This window comes from Argiope bruennichi, chromosome X1 (assembly GCF_947563725.1).
Source record: "Argiope bruennichi chromosome X1, qqArgBrue1.1, whole genome shotgun sequence".
Lineage (NCBI taxonomy): Eukaryota > Metazoa > Arthropoda > Arachnida > Araneae > Araneidae > Argiope > Argiope bruennichi.
The window spans coordinates 71,199,233-71,222,317 of NC_079162.1; the positions used below are offsets into that span (position 1 = coordinate 71,199,233).

The 23,085-nt window shown below is 28.9% G+C and overlaps 1 protein-coding gene across 1 annotated transcript in view; it reads left to right on the forward strand.

Annotated features, from left to right (window-relative positions):
- Positions 1–283: 283 nt before the first annotated feature.
- LOC129958780 (zwei Ig domain protein zig-2-like) overlaps positions 284–23,085 on the forward strand; it is a 33,720-nt gene continuing 10,918 nt past the window's right edge. Inside the window, exons 1-3 of the mRNA XM_056071456.1 lie at positions 284–431; positions 18,706–18,801; positions 20,798–20,834. Coding sequence (XP_055927431.1) covers positions 18,718–18,801; positions 20,798–20,834 — 121 coding nt within the window. The 5' untranslated portion in view covers positions 284–431; positions 18,706–18,717. The remainder of the gene's footprint in view (positions 432–18,705; positions 18,802–20,797; positions 20,835–23,085) is intronic.

Sequence of the window (23,085 nt, forward strand, 5' to 3'; positions counted from 1 at the left end):
CTTAAAAATAATCACCCAAAGACTTATCTAAGAATTCCTTTATCTTAAAAAGTGACAGATGAAATATTTTCATTATTTTTTTATTGTTGTCGATTCTATGAATTCAAAGCATACTTAGTGAGTGAGTGACGTAAAACATTTAGCGCATGACAATTGGTGAAGGGGCGGTCCCTGGTGAGGGTGTAGGGGGAAAAGCGTATACGGCGGTCAATTCTATAAGCGAATAGATTTTGAGTTTCGTTAAGAAACGAGGGTGGAGGGGAAAAGGGAAGAAACTAAACATAAATACAGCCGGACCTGCTATAAAAGTTAGCTCCGAGCGGTTTCCTTCAAATCGCTTCAGGTTTTGCTCTGACGTGCTCGTAGCTTTTCCCTCTCCGAATCGGTAGAAAACTCCCGTTTGCCAACGCATCTTTAGATCAAAGATAACCGTGAGTATTCTTTTCTGTTTTTTTTCTCGAGGTGAAACAATCTGGAGGGGAAGAAAAAGAGATTGTTTTCTCTTTTCAGAGAGATGTCACATTAGTAATTTGAGGATCTTCGAAAATCTTGTGAGTTAGGAAAAAGGAGATCGCGTTCACTCTTTAGAGGAGAATCTCAGTGTTCTATTGAATTTCGGAAATAGATAAGAAAATTACGGAAACGAATCAATTGTTAAATCTTGCTTTGATCTTTCTTTATATCTTTTTAAAAATTTATACATATATATTTAATTAGTCTTACTTAAATTAATTTTTAACATTTCAGCCTAATTAAAAGAAATTATTTTAGATGAGGGGAAAAATACACAGCGACTTAATCTTTCGATAATAATAATGAATTTGGGCTTGTTTCTTGTTATATAATGAATGTTTTTGCAATTCCTTTACATTTGGTTAGTCTTGCGAACAGTGATTTTCAACACTTCGCTCTTATTAAAAGTAAGAATTTCATCAATTTTAAAGATGAATTTTCTTAATCTGTTAGCTTTAGAAATAAAATACATAGAACTATCTTTTGTTAATTATTTGATTTACTTTACTTTTTAATATTTAAGTTTGATGACGATCTTGTAGATTAGGGACAAACTGGCGATGAAATAAATTATAATAAAATTAAAATTACAAAATGATCATTTAGTGCAAAAATGTATTTGAGAAGAATTTCAGATTTACTGTTCTCCAACTATGAATTTTTTTTTCTATGAAAGAATTGGAAGTGAATGATCAATATTTTTTCTTTTATAAAATGTTTTAAGGTGTATGTACACACTTGAAACTTCGAAAATCGTTCAAAATATCGAATATTTTTTTATTGCTTAATAAGGTTTTCTGATCCTTTAGCTTTCAAACGATACCAAGATGTTGTCAATATTCGAAATATTTCTCGAGTTATAATTATTTTTCTTGAGGTGCTTTCATTAAAAACTCTAGTTACGGTGTTTTTAAAACTCATTTTATGAAGAATGATATTTTTCCACTATGTTGCTTCATTCAAACAATCATAACTCAACAAGAAATGAACCAAATACAATTATTTATATATCAAAATAATCTGTATGAAATAGCGGATGTTTTGTGCCTCAATCAAAGTTATATTTATAGAAATAAATTTTTAATAGCTGTTTAAAAGTTAAAATTAGAGAAAAAATCTCGCTTTTTCTATTCATCGTTGATGAAAAAATTGTTTAAAAAAAACTATTCATTTTTATAACTTGTTTGAGGCAGACAACATGAAGACTAATATTAGACATAATTTCCAACTAGAATTGTGTGTCTGTACAAATTAGAATTTAAGATATCATGTTTCAAAAAATAGGTTAATTAGCTCCTTAAATATTATTTAATTAATAATTAGTGTAATATGGTTTTTTTTTCTCACTGAAATGAGTTTAAACATATATTAATGACCTACTGTGAAAAAGCTGGATTTTTAAAGTTAAAATTTAAAAAAAAAATCTTCAAGTGTGTACGTACACCTTAATTACTTCTTACATTTTTTCACTTTTAAAGTATAACCTTTGTCAAAATTCAGTATTAAGATAGTTAGAGTAGGTCTTTCAAAATATACCGAAAGCTTCCTCTTTTTTTTCTTTTTTTTTTTTTTTTTTAACTGCATTATAAAGTGTATAGGCCAGAGAAAACTTAAGTTGTCTCTAAAAGCAATTTCCTATTTTACCCCACTAAAGAAACTTAAAATAAGCGTGAAAACAAATAATAAGTATGATAATTGATTAATTTTTTTATTGACAATTCGGTTAATAAGAAATTTTCCATATTTTCTTTTCATTTTATACTATCCATTTCAAATTAGAAGAAAATAAATCAGTATCTTTTGTAATGTAATAAACTACCTTTTGAAATCTGCTTTGATTTGATGAATATGCTTTATTGGATTGATTTCTTTTGCAGGTACGACAGATAAAATGCGGTTCTTTTTCTTATTAACTATGCATTCCTTGTTTTTAATATATTATACAAAATCTTGAATGTGCAAAAAACGAAGAGATGTAAGATTACTTTTATTTTTCAGGAAATTCTTAACAGGTGCCTTCAATTGCATTTGTAAAATTAAGAATATAAATATTTTTACTAAATAAGCCAATATCTTCTTTAGAGAAAATATTTATATTTCAATATTTCATTAAACAGAAATTTCATCTTTAAATTCCATATATCTTTTTTTATAAATTCATTGTTATTTTTTAAACATTTCATAATAGTTTCGGCAGCAGCAAATTTCATATAGCAGCAAAATTCATCAGACTGTTTTACTAGAATTATTAATCATTCGTAATTTTTTTTTTTTTTTTTTTTTTTGCTGTAATAAACTGATAAGCTAATAAAACTCTAAACGTGCTTCTATATCATGGTGCACTAAATGAATTAAATGTATGAAATAATGGTGAAATAAATTTGCAATTTAATATTGGAGTGATTAAAATCGTATACTAAAATAAAACGACTATTTCCTTGAAAAAATAATACTAAATTCTAAACTAATACTAAAGAAAATACTAATACTAATAAAAAGTAATACTAATACTAAACTAATACTAAAGAAAACGACTTATTTTCCTTGAAAAAATAGTCTCAATTGATGACTAAGCATTCAGAAATTAATTTGAATTAAATTTTATAGAAATTAAGAAATATAATTAAATAAATTATATTTTATCGAATTTAATTTAAGAAATACTTATCTAAAATAACTTTTTTAGAATAGAAAATAAAATCGATTTTACGATCGATTGAGAGGATTTGAGTAATAAAATATAGTCTTTCTCAGGCTATATTAAAAAAAGGTTCAAATGCGGGTTTTTTTCATTGAAATTAGTGTTTATTATTATTATTATTATTATTATTCAGACATTGTTTGTTGTCAAAAGCATACAAGTTACTTTACGAGTTTGATCTTGATTTTTATTTTCATAGCAATAGCATTAATTATCCTTCAACTTCGATTTATAGCCGAGTAAAACTATCATATACAAGAGTTTGTCTATTTTCTTTCCCATTACCGAACACATTCTTTTCGGGATTCTTGATTTAAAGATATTAAAAGAATTATTACATTTTTAAGTTTTTCTTAGGTTTTATTAATATTATCATAGGATGAGTAAAATCAGTACAATTCGATGTGAACATTTGGGTTGTAATTTAATGTGTGTTATCTAAGTTGCTCAAAGCCGGACGGTAAGTGAAATCATCATTGCGTTATTCCCAATTTATAACTGTGTTTTCTTTACATCAGTCTCAGAGAGGTCAACTCTCAGGTAGGTTATGTCTGAACGGTCATTTTTTTTTTCACATTTCCCAAACAATATGAAGGTTTCACAAGCTATAATTAAAAATGGAAAAAATAAAACATTTTCAATTGTTTAAACGTATTTATTACGAAACACTATATGTGCAGGAAATAAAAGTAAGAGAAGTGTTCTGCAAATGATTATATAAATAGTTTGCCAAAACTAAGTCATGAAATTAATTTCGAAGTAAAGCTCGTTTATTAAATTGGTTTAATTTATCCTATTTATCTTCTTTGCATAAAAATAATTCCTGAAATTCTTCCACAAAAGAAATAATAAATCCCTTGCTCCCCCCCCCCTCCACATACACACATCATTTATTCCTTAAAAAACTTCATCAAGAGTATTGACAGAAAGTTTTAAGGCGTATATAGTAAGTTCTTAACTAAACAAAAGAAACTGAAAAATATTTAATCGTGAAAAGGGTCTTTCATTTTTAATACGTTTTAACATTTTCTTTTTAATAAATTGGACTTCGCTTACATAAAAAATGTATGTTTCAGTATTTTTTTATTTATCAATGTGTTAAATGTAGATTCAGTTACTCAAAGTTTCGCAAAAATTCTTTTGAAAAAATACCATTGAAATCTTATCCCCTCCACATTTACGGAGTTTATATTTCCAACTTGTGAAACTATTAAAGATTAATATTTTAATTTAGACCTCCCTTGTGCTGTTGTATTTTTCAAAAAGAGGATTTTTTTAAATATTTGTACTCAGAATGATTTTTAAAGCCCTTGAAATGTAGCGATTCTCACTTTTAATTCTCTCTCATCTTTGAAGCGAATCTCTCCGGTTAACTACAACTCACCTCTAGTGTTTCTTATGTCCAATAGATGGCAGCACGACTTGACAAGTCCACTAAAATTGACATTTATTGCTCCTTTTTCTTTGGGAAAGGCAAAACTGTCTGAAAATGGAAATATTCGAGCAAAATTTACCGTTATATCATTTTTCTAAAATGAAATGAACGTTTCAGTTACTGTTAATTTACGTGAATTTTTTCCAGATCCCAAAAATAATTAGCAATTCAGTTCAGTCGGTTAAAAAAAAATATTTATCTTCTCTTCCGAAACAGAATCCAGTGCACGTTATTTAAACAGATTATGATTAAAAAAAGTCTAATATTACAAGAAATTCTTTGAAAGGCACAAAATAGTGAGATTTCTAATTAAATCTTAAGAGAAATCTGAATTATTATTTTTGTAGGATAAAAATTGTCCATAGATACAATATTGAAGATTTATAACTTAATTTTAAAGAATTGATCAAAATATTCTTTAATGATATTTTTCAGAAAATGTAATACTTCTTGCAGATAATATTTTATTTAAAATATAAGAAACACATACTTTCAAATTTAATTTTTTTAATGAGCCACATAGATGACAAAGAATATAGACGAGTTATAATTCTGTTCACTATCATCAAACCTCCATTCATCTTAGCAATCTGTTGACTATTTAATGTGTTAAAAAAATTTTGTAAGAAATTGTTCGAATTAAAAAAAAAAATGAGATTTCTAATTTGACATACCTAAATATCTATTTTTCAATTCTTCTCAGAAATAAAAATATTAGTATTACATAATTTACTGAATTGTTTGAAAATGTAGATTCTTCAATAAATTAATACAGAAATATTTAGGTTCTTTGAATTATCTAGATAGTTAAAAATAATTTGAAAAATAAAGTTTAGCAAGCAGTTTTATTCGAAGTGTGAAGTTTAGCAAAACAATGACTCATTTGAAAATGGCTTATTTCTGTTAAGTTTACAACATAAATATAAAACAAAATCTCATCGGAAAAGGACCCATCGATGTACAAACGATTTTGATTGTTTAATGTAAATTTTCACCTTATACAGGTTCTTTATAATGTGTGTGTTACCATACTAAGTACAAGGGAAATTGGTAAGATAAATCAAATTAAAAAGTGATAATGATTCAAATCAAAATTCTTTTAACGATAAAATGATTTACTTTTATTTATCTTTCTCTAAATGTGTCATGCGTCTCGCCATTTAATTATAATATTTTCTACAAGAAAAAATGGATATCAACAAGTTTCTTATTATATTGATGTTTCACTTTATTTATTATTGAAATAATATTCTTAAATTAATCGTATTGTTTATTAATATTATTTCTAAAATCAGTTACTGGTCAAGTCTGAATTAAAAAGTTGAGCTATTAAAAAAGCAAGAAGGAAAGAATCGAATTATTTTTATAATGTAATGCAATTATGCACTTACCGATTCAGACCAGTTAAATCCTGTTTCTTCCGCTATGTATTTGCTATAATCCACTTGCACAAAGCAATTTCACGATGTAGACAATAGCTGTAGATATTATTTCATTTGGGCTTCACAGAAAATAATTTTTTACAAAAAGTATAAAGACATTTAAAGATAAAGCTACATAATGGGAAATTTAGCTAAAGATACTTTGTACTTCATAAGTAAAAACATATTACAAGGAATCTTATTTGTAAAATTGCTTTTCTGTTAGCGAGTATATGATCGATTTTTTGAAGGAAAGCATAAAAATCACCTTGTTTTTCTTCTGATGTGATATAACTCGTAATGAGTTTTGACAATAGAAATCATTTTATGAATCAGGAACAATCACAATGAAAACTTTACAAATGTGAAAAATAATGTTTATCTGTTGTAGCTATCATACTGTTTTTCCTTTTAGGCTGCATATGCTTATTTCTATAGTACTTACTTCAAACTAATCATTATTTTTGTATTACAATCATACAATCCGGAGATGTTATTCAATTTGCTAAACACGTGTAAAAGTAAAACGTACTATGCTATTCAATTTCACATGAATTGTGGAACGGAGAATAATGTGTTTTCAACACAGTGCAAAGAACTCCTAATTGCATTAGCAAAAGAAAAAAATGTAATTTTATTATTATCATGGCATTACATCCGCCTGGTGGATGGAGAAGTAATGATAAGAAATATACATTGTGTGTTGCTTTTGTTTCATCGATATATGATAAATTGCTAAAATGAGGATAATCATGAGAAAATAGAATTACGTAATTTATGATTGTACATCAACTAAATATTTCTAAAATTCGGGACGTTTTAGCTGAATATTTTTTCAACTGAGAAAATTATTTTTATATTAAAAAGATTTTTGGTAAAAATTTTGAGAAAATATATTAAAACTTATCTTCAGTATCAAATCGAATTTTTTTTTATTAAAAATGAGCCTTATCAGGAAACGTTTCAAACTGCAAATCTTATATAAGGCGTGTTCAAATTTAAGAAGGATTGTGGTTCTAGTGATATTTTTCCACCAAACAGAATTTCGAGATTTCTTTAGTAGATGGTCGGAAGAAATGAAACAAAGCGGCTAATGGCAATTTTTCCCTGAAGGAAACAGAAGAGAACCAGCATGAATGGTCTCCGCGAAACTTTCTCGCTTAATCTCTAATAAATATATCCATTAACAGCATGCCATTGATGAACATTAGTCAAGAAAAAGCCAATTAGTAGGCGATCTTTAGCAATTTTTTTTTCTTTTTCGATTAACCGCCGGAATGTGGTTATTAAATAAGAACACCGAATGCGTATTTTGGACATTTTTACCTACCGACTGAAATTAAAATTTGACAATGAACTACAAATGTAATCTCCAACTCGCATATTAAATGTCATATATTTAAGATATTACGTTTTTGAGCTGCGGTTTTTACAGACTTATGAAGTACAAACCTACAGATAGTCAACTCTTCGGTGCATTTGATTCCGAATTCGATAGGTATTTGCACTTTAGATGTTAAAGATGCATACAAAATTTTATCTAATTAGCTCTCTTCGTTTGTGATTATCGTGTTAACTTATGATCGGACAACCAGACAAACTTATTCTGAATAGTTTCGTACAAAAATTCTTAACATTTATAAATTTGGAGCAGAGACCATATGCCAAATTTCATCCGTCCAGCTTGAAACATTTTTCAGTTATCGGATAGACAGACAAATGTAATTCCAAAAATATGTTTTGCAGATTGCGGGAGAAAAACGTAGAAATTCGATAAAATCTCGATAGCGAATTTTTTTGTCGATTACAGTTGTTTTTGTTTTTTTTAATACTTTGTGTGCGAGAAAGTGAAGAACAAGCAATGGCATGATACCTATTTTTCTAAACAGATCAGAAAACAGCAATCAAATTTTGTCGGTAAAAGGTGTTTGTGAAATCGATATCTGTAGTCGGGCGAGGAATGTCTATAATTTATTTCATGTAGAATAGCTTTCCGGAGATACTTTGACTCATTTGAAACACTGACATATAAGCACAGGTGAATCGGTCAAGATTAGTCATTATGGTAAAAATCATTCCCCAACGGTAATCTTTTCTTCGAAAATATACTTAATCCCATACATGATTAAACTGCATTACTCACTCTATCCGAGTCTATAAGGATGTAAGGGGGGGGGGAATAGGACGGAGGGGAAAAAATCGTTTGATAGTACCAGGCGGCCATCGGATACTTAAGCAAAGGACATAAGTTTAAAATATCAATCATCATACACGCTGCCCCAGGCATCCAAGAAGTTCTAAAGTATGTTTCAATGGAGGCATGAAATTCTAAAAATTATTTACAATTCATCCAAACTAGGATGGACATTAATTACAAAGCAGCAAACGATTTTCCAAGTGTCGAAGGGAAAGAAATAATCATATTTAATTAAATGATCTTATGAAGTGAATGCATCTTAAAATGATACAAAATTTTTATAGTTTCAAAAAATACTAACAAATTTGATCCACGACAATCCATCCAGATCAGGAAGATTTTCTCTCTTTTTTTCCCAATTTAAACCGTCAATGTAAACAGACTAATATACAATTTAAAATTATATAAAAATCGAATAACAGTGACTAGTCCAAGCCGGAAAGGAACAATCAATTTGCACAGTATCCAGAAATGTCAATTAAAAACATATTAAACCAAATTTAAAAAAACACAGACATCACAGTAAAACTATGAAATATACACATTTGATTATAATTGTCAGTTCCAATAACATTTACTGCAGAAATAATTTGGAAAACTGTGAACTGAATCTGAAAGAATCCGTGATTAACCTTTTCTTGTTTTGTCATTTATTTCATCCAGCGACACATAATCATCAATCACTTTATACCAGATTTCTCCTAACATAGAAATAAGGTCTTACCATCTAGTAGAATAATGCCACTAACCTATAGAAAAAGGCCCTACTCCCTTCCGGGCTCGCCATGTATATTAATAGTGCATTTTATGAATCTCAAATTCTTTGAACCTGTTATATTCGATATATCTTATTTAGCAGCAAATATTTCAATTAATTAAAAAACAACATATAAGGAACCATTTCAATTTTTCTGATTGTTAAGAAATCTTTTTTATTAAAATTTTTAACTTTTTATTGAGTTCTTAAACAAGGTTGAACGATACCATAACAAAGTTAAGTACATAGAACATAGTATCGTCTCAGGTAGTGAGAATTTAGGTTATGATACGAATTCTAAATAAAATGTTTTATTATAGCTAAAAAAATTTAGCCTAATCTTCATGAATTTTGAATTTTATAAATTCATTTACTTTTAGGGAGAAAAATTTTGAGTCGATGCATATGTTTTCGATCCAACAAAATTCATAATGCAAAAAAAGTCCATCTTAAAAAAAATTCAAGGAGAAATAAGGTTTTGGTACAGTCTTTCAGCAACCTAATAATAAGAAGTAGGTCAGGGAAATGACAAATGCCGAGATATGAGCGAAACTTCAAACACTAAGAGATTTCAAGCAGCTTATTTTTTCTGACTCAGGCGCGCGAGAAACTACTCTTCTGAAGATTGATGCTTTCCTTTTCTATCAAGATAACCATTAAAACAGGGAGGTGTTTTTTATTATTATTTATTTTTATTTTCCCTTTAGAAAAGTCGTAACCTCCCCCCTCTTCGCAAATAATGATTCAAAGTAGGGGAGAATTTAAAAGTCTGTGTAATTGACACGAATGCGTTGCCACTAAGTCTAGTTTCCACCTCGGGTTGCTTCTTTTTACTCGAACTTATTTTTTATTTCTCTCTCTTTTAACTCAGAAAGCAAACTCTACGGAAAGAAGTTTTTTTCATGCTTGCATAAAAACGTCTCTGTTAAAATAAAATAAGCCGTTTATGACATTTGGTTGGTTTAAATTACCAACATCTGAACTCTTTTTCTGATATATAATCCTTTTTTACTAAGTAAACGAATTGTATTCCCAGAAATCTGGAAGGATAAGGTCAATGCATATCTGCTATTCCATAATGATGCCACCATAAAGAGTTTGTTGAAGCACTAGGTTTAATTGCTTGGTAAAAAGATACTAGATAACACATGGATGAATGGGTCCGAGTTATCTGAGATCGTGTGTCCGTACAAAAGAAACCTATTCAACATTCTTTATATTCGGTATTGATTGAAAATTAAAGTTCTGGCTCAATAATTAAAATCTGATTCACATTCTGTAAATATTAATTGAATCAATTGTACTACTGCAAATTGGAATGCCGATCTCGTTTAAGTGAAGCCCAGAACTCATGACCAATAGGGTAGGAGGAATATTCTGTTTAATAAGATAAGACTAGGGACACGACAAATATAACGAATTGAAAATTGTATGCAGAATCGATATGAAAGATAAATATCTATCTTGAAGAAATTTTCAAAGGGAATCAAAAGTAAAAATTTCCAAGGAAACGATTTTGAACCACATTTGTTGTTAAATCTCACAAGAATTTCCATGTAACCAGCTACGACTGCACGCGATACAAAAGAACTGATAATTCTGTTGGTCTGGTGGTTTCCAAATCCTTTACACCACAATTTTTTTTAAATATGCTGATTAAGAGCATGATAAAAATCAAACTCATAGTCTTCAGCTGTAAATCAGTCTGAATTCCTTCTTTTTAATCGCCAAATCACCGGTTTGGCCTCTATTTTTTTCATAAACAAATGTTTATTCTTCAAATATGAGAATATGAATCTAATTCTTCCGTGTGCATCTATTTAAATGTATAAATGCACAAAGGCCGAATTTTCATTATTTGTAGATAATATAACATTAGAATTTAAATTTCATTACTGACGATTATTTTACTTCAAAATCCATAAGGCTATAAAAAAAATATTTTCCAACAACTTACAAAAAATTATCTAGCTAATTGAAACCTGGTCATAATATCAAGTATAAAGTTGATATAGATATAGTTGAGTAATTTTTTTAAAAAAAATGTAAAGTTGAGTAACTTAAAAAAATATTGCAATTTTTTTATATTTATTTCATCTTTATTAATGTATTCATCGATTTTTTTTATTTATCTCCTCTGTATTACACAAATAGCTTTTATTAAGGGAAGTTTCATAAAGAAGTCCAAATATTAATTCAAAGTTTATTTAGCCATAATGCATCAAAGTAGTTTATTTATTATTTTAAAGAAACATTCTGCTCATTATGGAAGATGAATGAAATTAATTCGTATTTAAAAAAAAAATTCAAAACCTGATTATTATCATTCAGATATGCCGCAAAAAAGAACAAATTATTCATTCCATCTTTCACAAATTACTTATTTAATTTAAAAAAAAATTGTTTGAACAAACGGTCTTCATTTGGAAATTTGTCTAGTAGAAAGAGAAATAAATTTAATTAGAAATATCTTTTAAACGCATACTTTTATTAATGAACCCAACAGCAAAATTTTTTATTTTAATGATTTTTTTTTTTAACTTTTTAATCTTGAGATCAGTTATATCTTAAATTCACTATCATGTGTTGCCAGTGGTACGGAATAAAAATTTTAGTTTAAGCAAAGGTTAACTGATAATTGTTTTGAAAATATTAAAATTCATTGTTATAAAAAAATTGTAAAAAATAAACCTCTCAAAGCACATTAGGAATTGAGAGAGAAATCGATTACAAAAATCCTTCATAACAAACATGAAACAAATCAAGTTAGATAAAAGTGTTTAATAAACCGAAATGAAGTTCTAAACAATAAAGTCTGCTTTAGCATTTCGCAGATTTTCCTAATAAATTTATCTTTTCTTTACGATAACTAGAAAATAAATCATTCAGTCGAAATATTACATATAATTAAGATTTATATTTTATGTTTAATCAATTTTCAATTATATGTCTCAAAATTGTTGTTTTTTGTTATCAACATTCGTATAAGAAAAACATTTTTTTTTTCTTCCTTTCAATAACATAGAAATTCATGAAATTTTCCTCCTTATTCCTCTAAAACCTTTCACTTTCTAAGCAGCTTTCAAAGATTTATTACAGTTACGCTTCTTAATGTATGGTACATGTACCCCAAAGGTATAGTGCATTATTTTAAATGGTTTTATCTTTACTTTTAACCACACTTTTAACATTTCTTGAATCTTTATACTCAAATTACATCTTTTTCCCCCGAAATCCAAATATAAAGCAAGACAAATCGAAATTGGTTACAAATGAAACAGGAGTTTTCGTTTTCTTATTGTTCCTCATCAATAATAAATCTTCAAATGTGCCTTTATGCTTTATTATCCATTATTTACAACACATGGTATATTTATATTTTCCTTTTTTTCAAAATATTTTCCAAATATAATTCAATAAATTTGAATTTTAAATATTTCATACTTTGATAGCAAACAATTCACTTAGGATGTACTTGTCTGGAATTAGAAAATATTTTTAACAGATATATTTTATTCTTATTTATGTGGCACAAAAAAAATTAATTGCTTCGATTTTGGAAAATGTCTAATTTTCCTAATAAAAGACATTGCAGTTGTTAATACGATTAAAGGGAATGCTCTCATTTCAACTTTCACATATGTTAACATAACAGGACGCATAAGAGATAATGGAAGAAAATCGGAGTGTTCGCAAAATTCTTCCCTAATTACAAAAAATTTTGTAAAAAAAATGTTATAATTTGTTTCGATATATTGTAAGTTCAATATATTATATAAGTTGTTACGATATATCGTAAAGCCATTAAGTAGATTCATAATAAAAACCACTTACGTCAGTAAATTTTAATAAGTGTACCTTTGGAGCTCGAAGAATGTCAAGATGGTATTCCAATTCTAGCCAAGTCGAAAATTTCTGCTATCACACCAGACATAACCTTGAATGTATCAATATCTTCAATAGGCGTGGCAAACATTATATCCTTAACATGGCCAAAAACTGGCATTGAATAGCAACGGTCGATTTGAATTCATTTCTCTTGGGAACAAACTTTTTTCTTTGTTGACACCATTTTAATAAGGATTGAGTGTAAAATCATTATTTATTGTTTAGTTGCACTACCTTGTAGATTTATATATAAACCGATAGGTGGCCAATGATTTGATGAATTTGGTCCGAAATTTGTTGCGGATGTACAGTTTTAACGATGAAACTACATATTAAATTTCATTTAAAAACATTTTCGTTTTAGAATTATCATGTTTAAATCGAGTTAAACGAACGAAAAAAAGACTTCCTGCCGACGGATTTTCCCATAAGTTGACAGAAATCTGAAACTTCTGATGTAAAGGCCGTAATAGTAGTTTTCATGTCTTTAACTCGTTACAGTTTTGAGTTATCAAGTTTAAATATAGACAGGGATAATTAGGAAAAGTGATTTTTTCGATCTGAAGCAGGAACTTTGCAAACAAGAAAGTAACCCCTCTCCCTTTCCTCTCAGTAATTTTACTGTTATATTTAGCTGTGAATTTGGTTATTATTTGTCACAAGAAGATGCTTACGATTTTCTAAATAATTAGATATGCGATTTTTTTTATTACTCTCTTCACTAATGCAATATTGAAATTCCATTCCTCACCTAAAACGGCACCGTTTTTTAAAAATATATCGAAAGTATTTTAATACACCTTCAAGAGCCCGTTTTTCTGTGACCTTCGAATCTAAGGATCCAGTTGTCTCGCAGGGTGGTATAATTTAACTTTTTATGGGTGGAACACTTTTTTAAATTCTGCGCTAATTTCGTTTGCTTTTTGGATTCTCGATCCGGGTTTAATGACTTCCGTAGGCGTCGCTTCCAATTTAGTGCCGTCTCTTTTCGGTAATTCTTTTAAAAAGCTATTACAGTTGACTTCTCCCTCTCTCACTACCTTTTTTTTTCACACAGCTACTTGAATTATTTGAGATATGCGCCTATTTGTTCAGCTCCTTCAACTTTTTTTCTTTCTCCCCCCTTTTCTTTTTCTAATCTTTTCCTTTTTTCCCCCACTTCTTTTCTTCTTTTCCTGCACAACATTTTTTTCCCCTACCTCCCTTAGGCAAGGAGTTCTGTTTATCGTAAGAAAACAGATCATTATCAAAAGGGAGAAATAAAGCGGAAAAATGCAGGGTGGGAATTTATCTTCTTTCAAGCAAAAATATATATAAAAAAAAAAAAAATTAGAAAGGAAAAATAAACGGATGTGACGAAACAGATGATGTGGCAGAATATAATATAGGCATTTTACTATAAATATATTTATAAAAAACATCCATGTAGCTTTTTTAGTAGTGCATTTATTAATGGTTATATATTATTATATTTTTGCTTTTTCTACATACACCGGAATGAATATAAAATTAAATGTGCTGTTTAAGTGTGATCTACGACAATTACTTTTTGATTTTTTAATGCTTTTTTTGTTGTTGTTTAAAAGCATTGCAGAATCGAAATCGGAATTTCATGATGTCTTACAGAATGTTTTTTTGTTGTTGTTGTTGTTGAAGATGTACATTAATGGTTTGCTTTGTAAACTGAATTCGCAAATTATTTTGATTATCTATCTTTAAGAACAAGCACTCAGACTTTTATTTAACTTTAAAAAAAATTCCGATTAATCAGATATTTATTTTGGAAAAGAAAACGGTATCTGAGGTCAATAGAAGAATTTTGACTTCGTGGCTGAAGGATCACGGCTTCGAAACTCGATTCCCCAAAGATTCGCGGAATACTATTTTTTGACATTAAATATGATCACGAACAAGATCACCTTATATTGGTGAGAAGATTGAGATGCACATTTACTTGTTTTATTATTATCTGAATATGTCACAAATAGTAAGTTCTTGACACACACTTTATTGTTATGGAAGACTCTTTCCATTATAAGTTCAAAGCGAACCTGACAAATTATATCATTCTTAAAAGACGTCAAAAAAATTATTTTAGTTCGTATAATTTTTTTCCTTGTAATTTGTGATTGTTTTTTTTTTTGTTCGAAATTCGGGAAATAGTTCATAAAAATTTAAAAATAAGAGAATTTTATATCGCTACGAATTATTAAAATAATTTTTTGAAGATTGCAATATTGCTCAGAAAATTAAAGATTATATTGCGTGAAACACCGACCTTCAGATGACGTTATAAATTCGAATTTTTCGTAAATCTCATGAAAAACGTTCATCGTGGTGTCAAAAATATTTTTATCAACAGTAATAAAATCATCGACAAAATAAACCGTAATTACAAAAAAAAAAAAAAAAAAAAAAAAAAAAAGAATGTTTATTTTAGAGATTGTGCTCCCAAACTCTTTTAATTACTATCATTAAATAAACAGTTTGGAAAATCTACATTCTAGAAGTGGATGCTACGAAATAATGAGATGGGTTTAAAGATACCTTCCTCGGTTTTTTTTTTTTTTTTTCTGTAATTATGACTGCTCTTTATGGAGACATAGCTCAATACGTTAAGAGAATTAATGATCCTCATTGACCAGTGGTCACAATTTCTGCCTTAGTCTTTCTCGAAGATTGAGAAGTCAATAGAGCCGGGGTTTGTGAGGATTTTATCTAAAATGTCACAAAGTGGTTAATGTTTCTTCCGCAATTTGTAATGTTAACTTTTTTTTATAAAATTAAAAAAAAAACATTTATCTATTTAATTGTCTTTTCATTGATTTATCTTTTCTTTCCTGTTAAATGAACATCTCCACCATCTCCTCGAGGTTTAACGCAAATCGTGTTGTATTTTGAAAATACAGAAAATACTCTGTCTTTTTCTTTCCAACTGCATAATTTTTGAATCGCTATATTTGCAAAAAGATTTAGATACTTTTGGAATGACACAAATAACTATTTATATACAAAGCTGTAATAGCAAGATGCAAGCTGTAAAACGATGCAAAAAGGAGATGGTTAAATTATTTTGATACAACTTTGTATCTAAAACTTCTCAGTAGAAAGGAGGACACCTTGAAGCAACTGTGAAGCTAACGGTAAGTTTATTCAGAAAAAACAACTATGAAATAAACGAATCATATTAAATAATCAAATCAAAGGATCTATGTAGTTGATTTAACATCCTATTTGATTTAAGTACCTCTTCTTTCAGCGCAGTTTTCCCCTCAAATCAGTTTTCAAAACTAAAAATGTTTACGTTTAGAGTAAGGTGAATCTTATTAAACAAAAAAAAACAAAAAAAAATCAAGAAACAAGTAAAAAAGAACTGAAAAATAAGTCCTTTCAACTCTTAAGACAAAGCTCCCGTCCAATTATCTCTCTGCTGCCGCTTACCAACGAGGGGGAAACAAAGCAGCAGAAATTTGACGCATCAAGTATACAAAGCTATAAACCTCTCAAAGGATTCCCCCTCCTATATTCTGCCCCCAGTGCCCCTTCTCGGGAAAAGTTCAAACTGTCAAACGGGTAGACTTGGTAGGTTATTGTTGAGATAAGAGCTATCTCTTCTTAAAAAAATAAACTGACGAAGCTGTGGGGTGGCCATCGCTACGATTCCTCGGAACCGAACATTATTCTTCCCAAAGAACAGTTAGAGTAAACAACCATCAAGCGTCGACAAAATAATCATGTCTAGGTTTCAAATTTAGAGGTAGGTTTAGTGAAGTTTATGTTAATATCTTACGCTGGGAACTTCGTAAATTATCAGTAAAAATAATTCAAAGTGAAGCGTTGTAACGAAAAAAGCAGCAACTGCGTTTTTCGTTTGAAGTTCCTCTTTCTTTCAACACTCTATGTCAGAGAGCAATAAAAGCTGTAGATAAAATGCCTGATTATAAACTAGGTTATAAATTTGCTGTATTATTCATTTGCAAATGATATGAAGGTTCATTAATTGCCTTTAAATGTTTTGATGGTGGAAATTGAACTTGTTAATGATTCATATAAATTTTATATCTCTTTATGTAAATGATATGACGATTCATTAATCGTTCGTCTATTAACTAAGCGTTGATGCTACAACTTTCATCATTTTTCTGATATTCATATAAGAAAATGTTCAGAAATTTTTGTTGTTGAAGCAAACACTTGTTTCAACAAAACTGAAGTCAAATTTCTTAAGAAGAATTTGATCGCAAGGAGAAATAGAATTTGAAGATTTGAATTTCCTATTATTTGAAGGATTAAAATAGTAGTTTTTTTTAAAAAATCTGTTATAAAAATAGCTTAATTTTTCCCTTAACTTTTTAAATGTATGCAACTCGACAATATCTTGATAGAAGTAAAAAAGAAAAAGAAAATGGTGGTGGTAGTCTGCCCGAACTTTATTATATACTCTCTAATAAAGATGTTATCGCCCCCTTCTACCAGCATAAGATTGTAGATCTTGGGCAAGGACGTGAGCGCCATGAGTGCTAAGATTTTTATTTCCATACTTGAAAATTGTATGCTTTGTAGCGTAGTAAACATGTATCTGCGTTTTAAATAGAAGTACGAACTCACTGGCAAAACTACTACGTACGTATTGGCTAATAATAAATACAAAAATACGAATACAAAATACAAATCGTGTGAATCCAGCATTCTTAGCAAATCTGGTTGCTTGGAGATTTTTTTGGGCAATTATTCGATGACATTCGGATAATAAATAAGTATCAGAGAATCGAATATGTATTTTAGGCATCTTTTAACTGACCGCTTCAAACCAAAATTTGACATAGAGCTACAAATGTAGTCACATAATCACATACTAAATTTTATATATTTAAATCATTGCGTTTTAGAGTTATCGAATTTACATGCATTCAAATGTAGTGATCGAGACACAATCAATTCCTTTACGGATTTTATTTCAAATTTGATGCCCATTTACATTATAGATACAAGCCTGTGTACCAATATTATTTATCTGGCCTTTTGTGTTTTGTAGTTACCGTGTTCATTTGCATTCGGATAGCCGGATAGACAGACTTCATTTGAATGGATTTCGTCAAAATTTGATAAATATGCAAATTTGGTGTAAAGACCTTATACCAAATATCATTCTTCTAGTTCAAAATGTTTTTGAGTTAACGTGTGTTTTAAACGTAATGCCATAAATATGCTTTTCAAACACAAGGAGATCTGCAACTTGGAGATTTGCCAAAATCTCGAATTCCAATTTTTTGACGACTTCAATACCTTATACTTCGTATATGAGAAAATAAAAATTAAAAGACTTAGGATTAAGAAATTGCACACCCATCGTATATTAAATAATTTGTAATATACTAAAAATGAATGAAATTGGGTAACGAAAGAAATATTTTAGTCCATCATACTTTCAAGAGTAAAATTAAAATCGGCACAATTTTTTTTTACTTCAGAGCCTCTTAAAACATTGAACTAACACCATTAAAATGTCTTTTGAGGTTGGAATATAAATATCAATACCCGATATGACCAAAGCCCATATGAGGGGTGCACTAATAAATTACCAATTCTCTCCTAATTTAAGAAATCTATCTAACCGTCTCTAGAAGGAGTCAATTCATTCTAGTTTCTCCTACATGATGAGATTAAAGAAATAGAGTACATGATCTATATTGGAAAAAGTACTACAATTATAAACCTGTTATTAACTTTTTATATCTAGAAAAATATATAAAAGAGCTCATAAAGTAATTTAAATAATTCTTTTTCTTTTAGATACGTTGAAAAATGGTGCTCACAATGTTTGAGTTGGTACTCTTCGTTATCCCCTTCTGTCTTGGACGTATCATGGATTCTCCACCAGCTCAAGAAGTAAGCAAAAATTCCTTTTTTTTCTTTTTTTTTTTTTCATTACATATTTTAAAGAATGTGGATTTCCTCACTTTAAAACAGTTTCCCCTATTTGCTATAAAAATTATTCTATCACACGTTTTATTATTAAAATAGAAAAAAGTATTTCGTCACAAATTATTTCCGCATTTCATTAGCGAAATATAGTTACGAAAGAGTCTTTTATATTGTCATCTTTGCAATTTTTTCGGCGATTAATAGTTGGGATGTTGTTAATACACAAGTACCAGAAAACCGAATTTTTATTTTAGGCGACATTTTCCCAGCCGATTAAAACAAAATTTCACAGAATTGTAGTCGCAAAATAACATTCTAAATTCCATATGCTTAAATCATTGCGTTTACGAATATTAGCATTTATTTCCTTAGGAAAGCACAAACCAACATATTGCCATCTTCTTAACAGATTTAATTCAAAATTTGATGTCTAAGTACAATTTATAATTTAAGCATGTGTACCAAATTTTATCTATCTGTCTTTCTTCGTTTTTTGTAGTTATTGCGTTAACTTATATACGGAAAGCTGGACAAACAGATTTCATACGAATGGATTTCGTTCAAAATTTGACAGATATACATTAATTTAGTGTAAATACCATATACCAAATTACAGCCGTCTAGCTAAAAGCGTTATGGAGTTATTGTGTTCGCAGATAAACAACGTAGTTTTAAATATGTATTTTTTTAATTCAGAAAGCTCTAAAAAGTGGAGATTCGCCAAATTCTCGATTTCAAATTTTTTGACAATTGCAATATTTTCTCTTTGCAAGCAGAAAGTAAAAAAAATATATATTTTTTTTAAATTGCATGATTTTGGTTGTTAATAGTTTTTTTATTAGTTGTTCAGTTTAATTATATTAACGTCCCGTTTAAAACCAAGACTAAAGCTACTTTGAGACCGACCTCGTACTTTTGAACCACAGAGAGATCACGAATTTGGCGCCTGAATTGGCGCCTCTTTCTCCAAGCTTCCACATTTCACCAATAGAGAGAGAAGTGGGTATTTGACCCAGTTGTTGGATGCTTCAGGCTCGCATACACGGTGGATCTTTAATGGAATTTAGTTTCGAATCTAGAAACTTCCGAGGCCGAGACCACCGCGTCCCTATAATTATTATTATAGCAATTTATTTAGAACTTTGTTGGCACCTAATACCAGTATTTAAAATCTTTTTTCGATGTTCGTGATCAGAACAAATTCTATGCATGCATGGTTATGAGGCTATGTCTTATGGTCATGCGGTATGTTAAAAATCCTTTAGTCACCTGCTTTAAACTTGGTAATTACTTCCTGTAAAACTAAATCCGAAGACAAAGATTCGACGTTTTGAAAGGAGAGCTCGTTTGCCTATACGAGCAAGCTGTGCATCAAAATCGTGGTAACGACAATAACGGATGCAACTTGTTTCATACTACCGAAAAAAGCCATATCTTGCAATTGGCTTAAAGTCAAGAAGCAACAATTTATCAGGAAAAGTTCTGGTCACAGGGTCAGTAAATTCTGTGACAAAAGGTATAGTTTAGATCTGTATTTGATGCTGTGAGCTTTTCCATGTTCAGCCGTAGAAATAAAAAGTAAGTACTCGCCAACTGTGAAACTTGGGATGATTGAGTACATTAAAGAGGTGGGTGCCATTTCAAAATGTTAGTCGTTGCTCCGGTCATTCAAACCAAACATGGCTTTAAATTAGTTCTTATTCGTCATCTAGCTCTTTAATTGCTCTCAGGTAATGTTAATGCTATGTTTCCTTACCTAATACACAATTTAATGTTTTGCTATCCTGAAAAGCCGAAAATTTTTTATCAATTAAATATACCGATGAATAAATAAAGGTACAAATAGTTAAAAGAAATACAACGAACTTTAAAATTTGATAAAGAAAAACTGCCTGTGACATTTTCTTAAAATACAAATGACTTAGTTTTTTCTATTCATATAATTTTTTTTTTCTTTTAGCTGGGAAAAGGCAAAATATATCTGCTTAACAAGGATGGTAAGTGTTTTCAAATGATACAGATTTTAATATAATTAAAATATTACTTTAATGTTTATAAAGCTTCCACTACTAATTATTTTTGAATCTAATAATCTAATAAGGGAGGGGATGTCACTGAGATTTAGAATGATTTAATCATAGAAATATCCTTTCCCATGTTGAGAAAGTATTTCTTTAACTTTTAAAATTTTAAAAACTATTTAAAAAGGGTTGAATTTTCCGTGTTACTTTATTTTAGTGGTAGCTAAAACTGCAGCGGTTACAGTGAGGAATAATGTAGAAATAATACTCGTGTGATTGATGCTGGCATAAAATCAACCACTCGAATGAATTCAATATAACTATTAAATATGTTACGGCAAAATAAAAGATGTCTCCTTTTGCCTTTAAAAATGACCTGTCTCTGTATATCTGATCAATCGTTTCAAGCTTGTCCCATGATTTTAAAATCACCCTCTACAGAAAAAAATTACAAAACGAAAAACATCTGAAGAACAATATTCCATAACTTGCACAATTTCTTGCGGAAAAGATAAACAATTTAAATTTGCATTGAAGTGGTTTGACAAAACACTGTTCCACTACTGAGAGTAAGATTTATTTCAAATCGCTGGAAATGCAATAGATAAATCATTTATTATTTCAAACACTAATGTGTTTAGAATAACGTTTATAATTATTGGATAGCGTGATTATACATATTAAAAATATATAAAAATCAGGTGTGCAGCCTATGAATGGCTTCGATTTTTAATGCCGTTATGAGATTGAAAAACGCATTTTTCAAGTACTTTAAAATTATCACGTTATAAATCTGTTTTAATTAACACAATTGTAATCATTCTTATAGGGCTTTAAAAGAATTTTATTAAGAAATTTCAATGTTCAACTAAAAGGTTTCTGTTAATATAATTTTAATTTAAGCAGGAAATGTCCTAAATGTAGTCAAATTATGTACAGACGTAAAAAGAAAAGGAATTAAAAAAAGACCCACATTCATCAGATTTATTAAAAAATACTTGTTACATTTATTGTGAACTTTTAGATAAATACAATAAACAACAATCTATCATTTTCCTTTTCTAAAATAGTGAACAAAGTAGTTTTGTAGGTGTAGTTGTGTTTTAAAACATTTTTTCGAAGTGTTTGTTTAAATTGGAAAATTTTTTCGTAGTAAGCCGCGATACAGCTTGAAAGAATAAAATAAACTTAAACTGAATAAAGTGCTTAAATTAATTTAAATTAATTCCAATAATTTATGAAGCTTTGAAATAAAAATTGTAACTAATTTTCAAAACAGAAAAATGAGTTTTAGACATAATTTTTCTGTCCATAGACAATCAATTTCTCCTCTTTATAGACATCTTTATAATTAATGATTTAAACGCATATAATTAAATTATTAGAGTTACTTTAATACTTCCCATTTGTTCTAAAATCTTTTAATAATTCCATCTGATTTATGAAAGATATTGTTTGTATTAGACCATTTGAAAAAATATAATAGTTAAAATACTTGACTGTTTTGGGGGTACTTGAATCGGATTTTTTTTTTTGCGGCTTATCGGATATTTTTTCAATTTTTAAAATACTTTCGCTAAAAAAATATGCAAATTCTCAGTAAATCAGTGGGTATGTACCGAAAAAAGGCAATAATTAAAATTATGTTTCTAATTTTTGTATTTCTGTTATTCTACTTGAATTCTCTCTAATTTTTGTATTTTGCACGATTAAGTTCTCCTGAGATATGTACCGGTGAACGATCGATTTTCAGCTTATGGGGCGCCATCTATTGGTGAGATGTGTAAAATATTTATACAGCACAATAAGAAAATCTTCACTGAAGTTGTCAATTAACTGTCATGCAGTAAAAACTACATACAGAATTGTGTGAGTACAGTGAAATTCGTAAGACCACAGTTAGTCAAAAAATGCTTTTAATTAATTTATTTATTATTATTTTTTACCATACATACATTTTTAACGTTCTTTAAAATAAACTAGAAGTAAATTTTTGGCGTTTCAAGTCTGAAGTGGATTTTCCGCCAGCTGCAAGCATTTACTGTTTGAAATTTGTGATCTGAGCAATAAAATTTAATTTAAACAAATAAATAAAATTGAATTTTAAGAATTAAAAATAAGTAAACAATAACTAGTCGCTAAAACTTACGGCGATTATCGATTTTTTATTATCCGTATGATCTTGTTCGACAAAATTTGTAACCAGTACTAACAATGAATTTTCAAA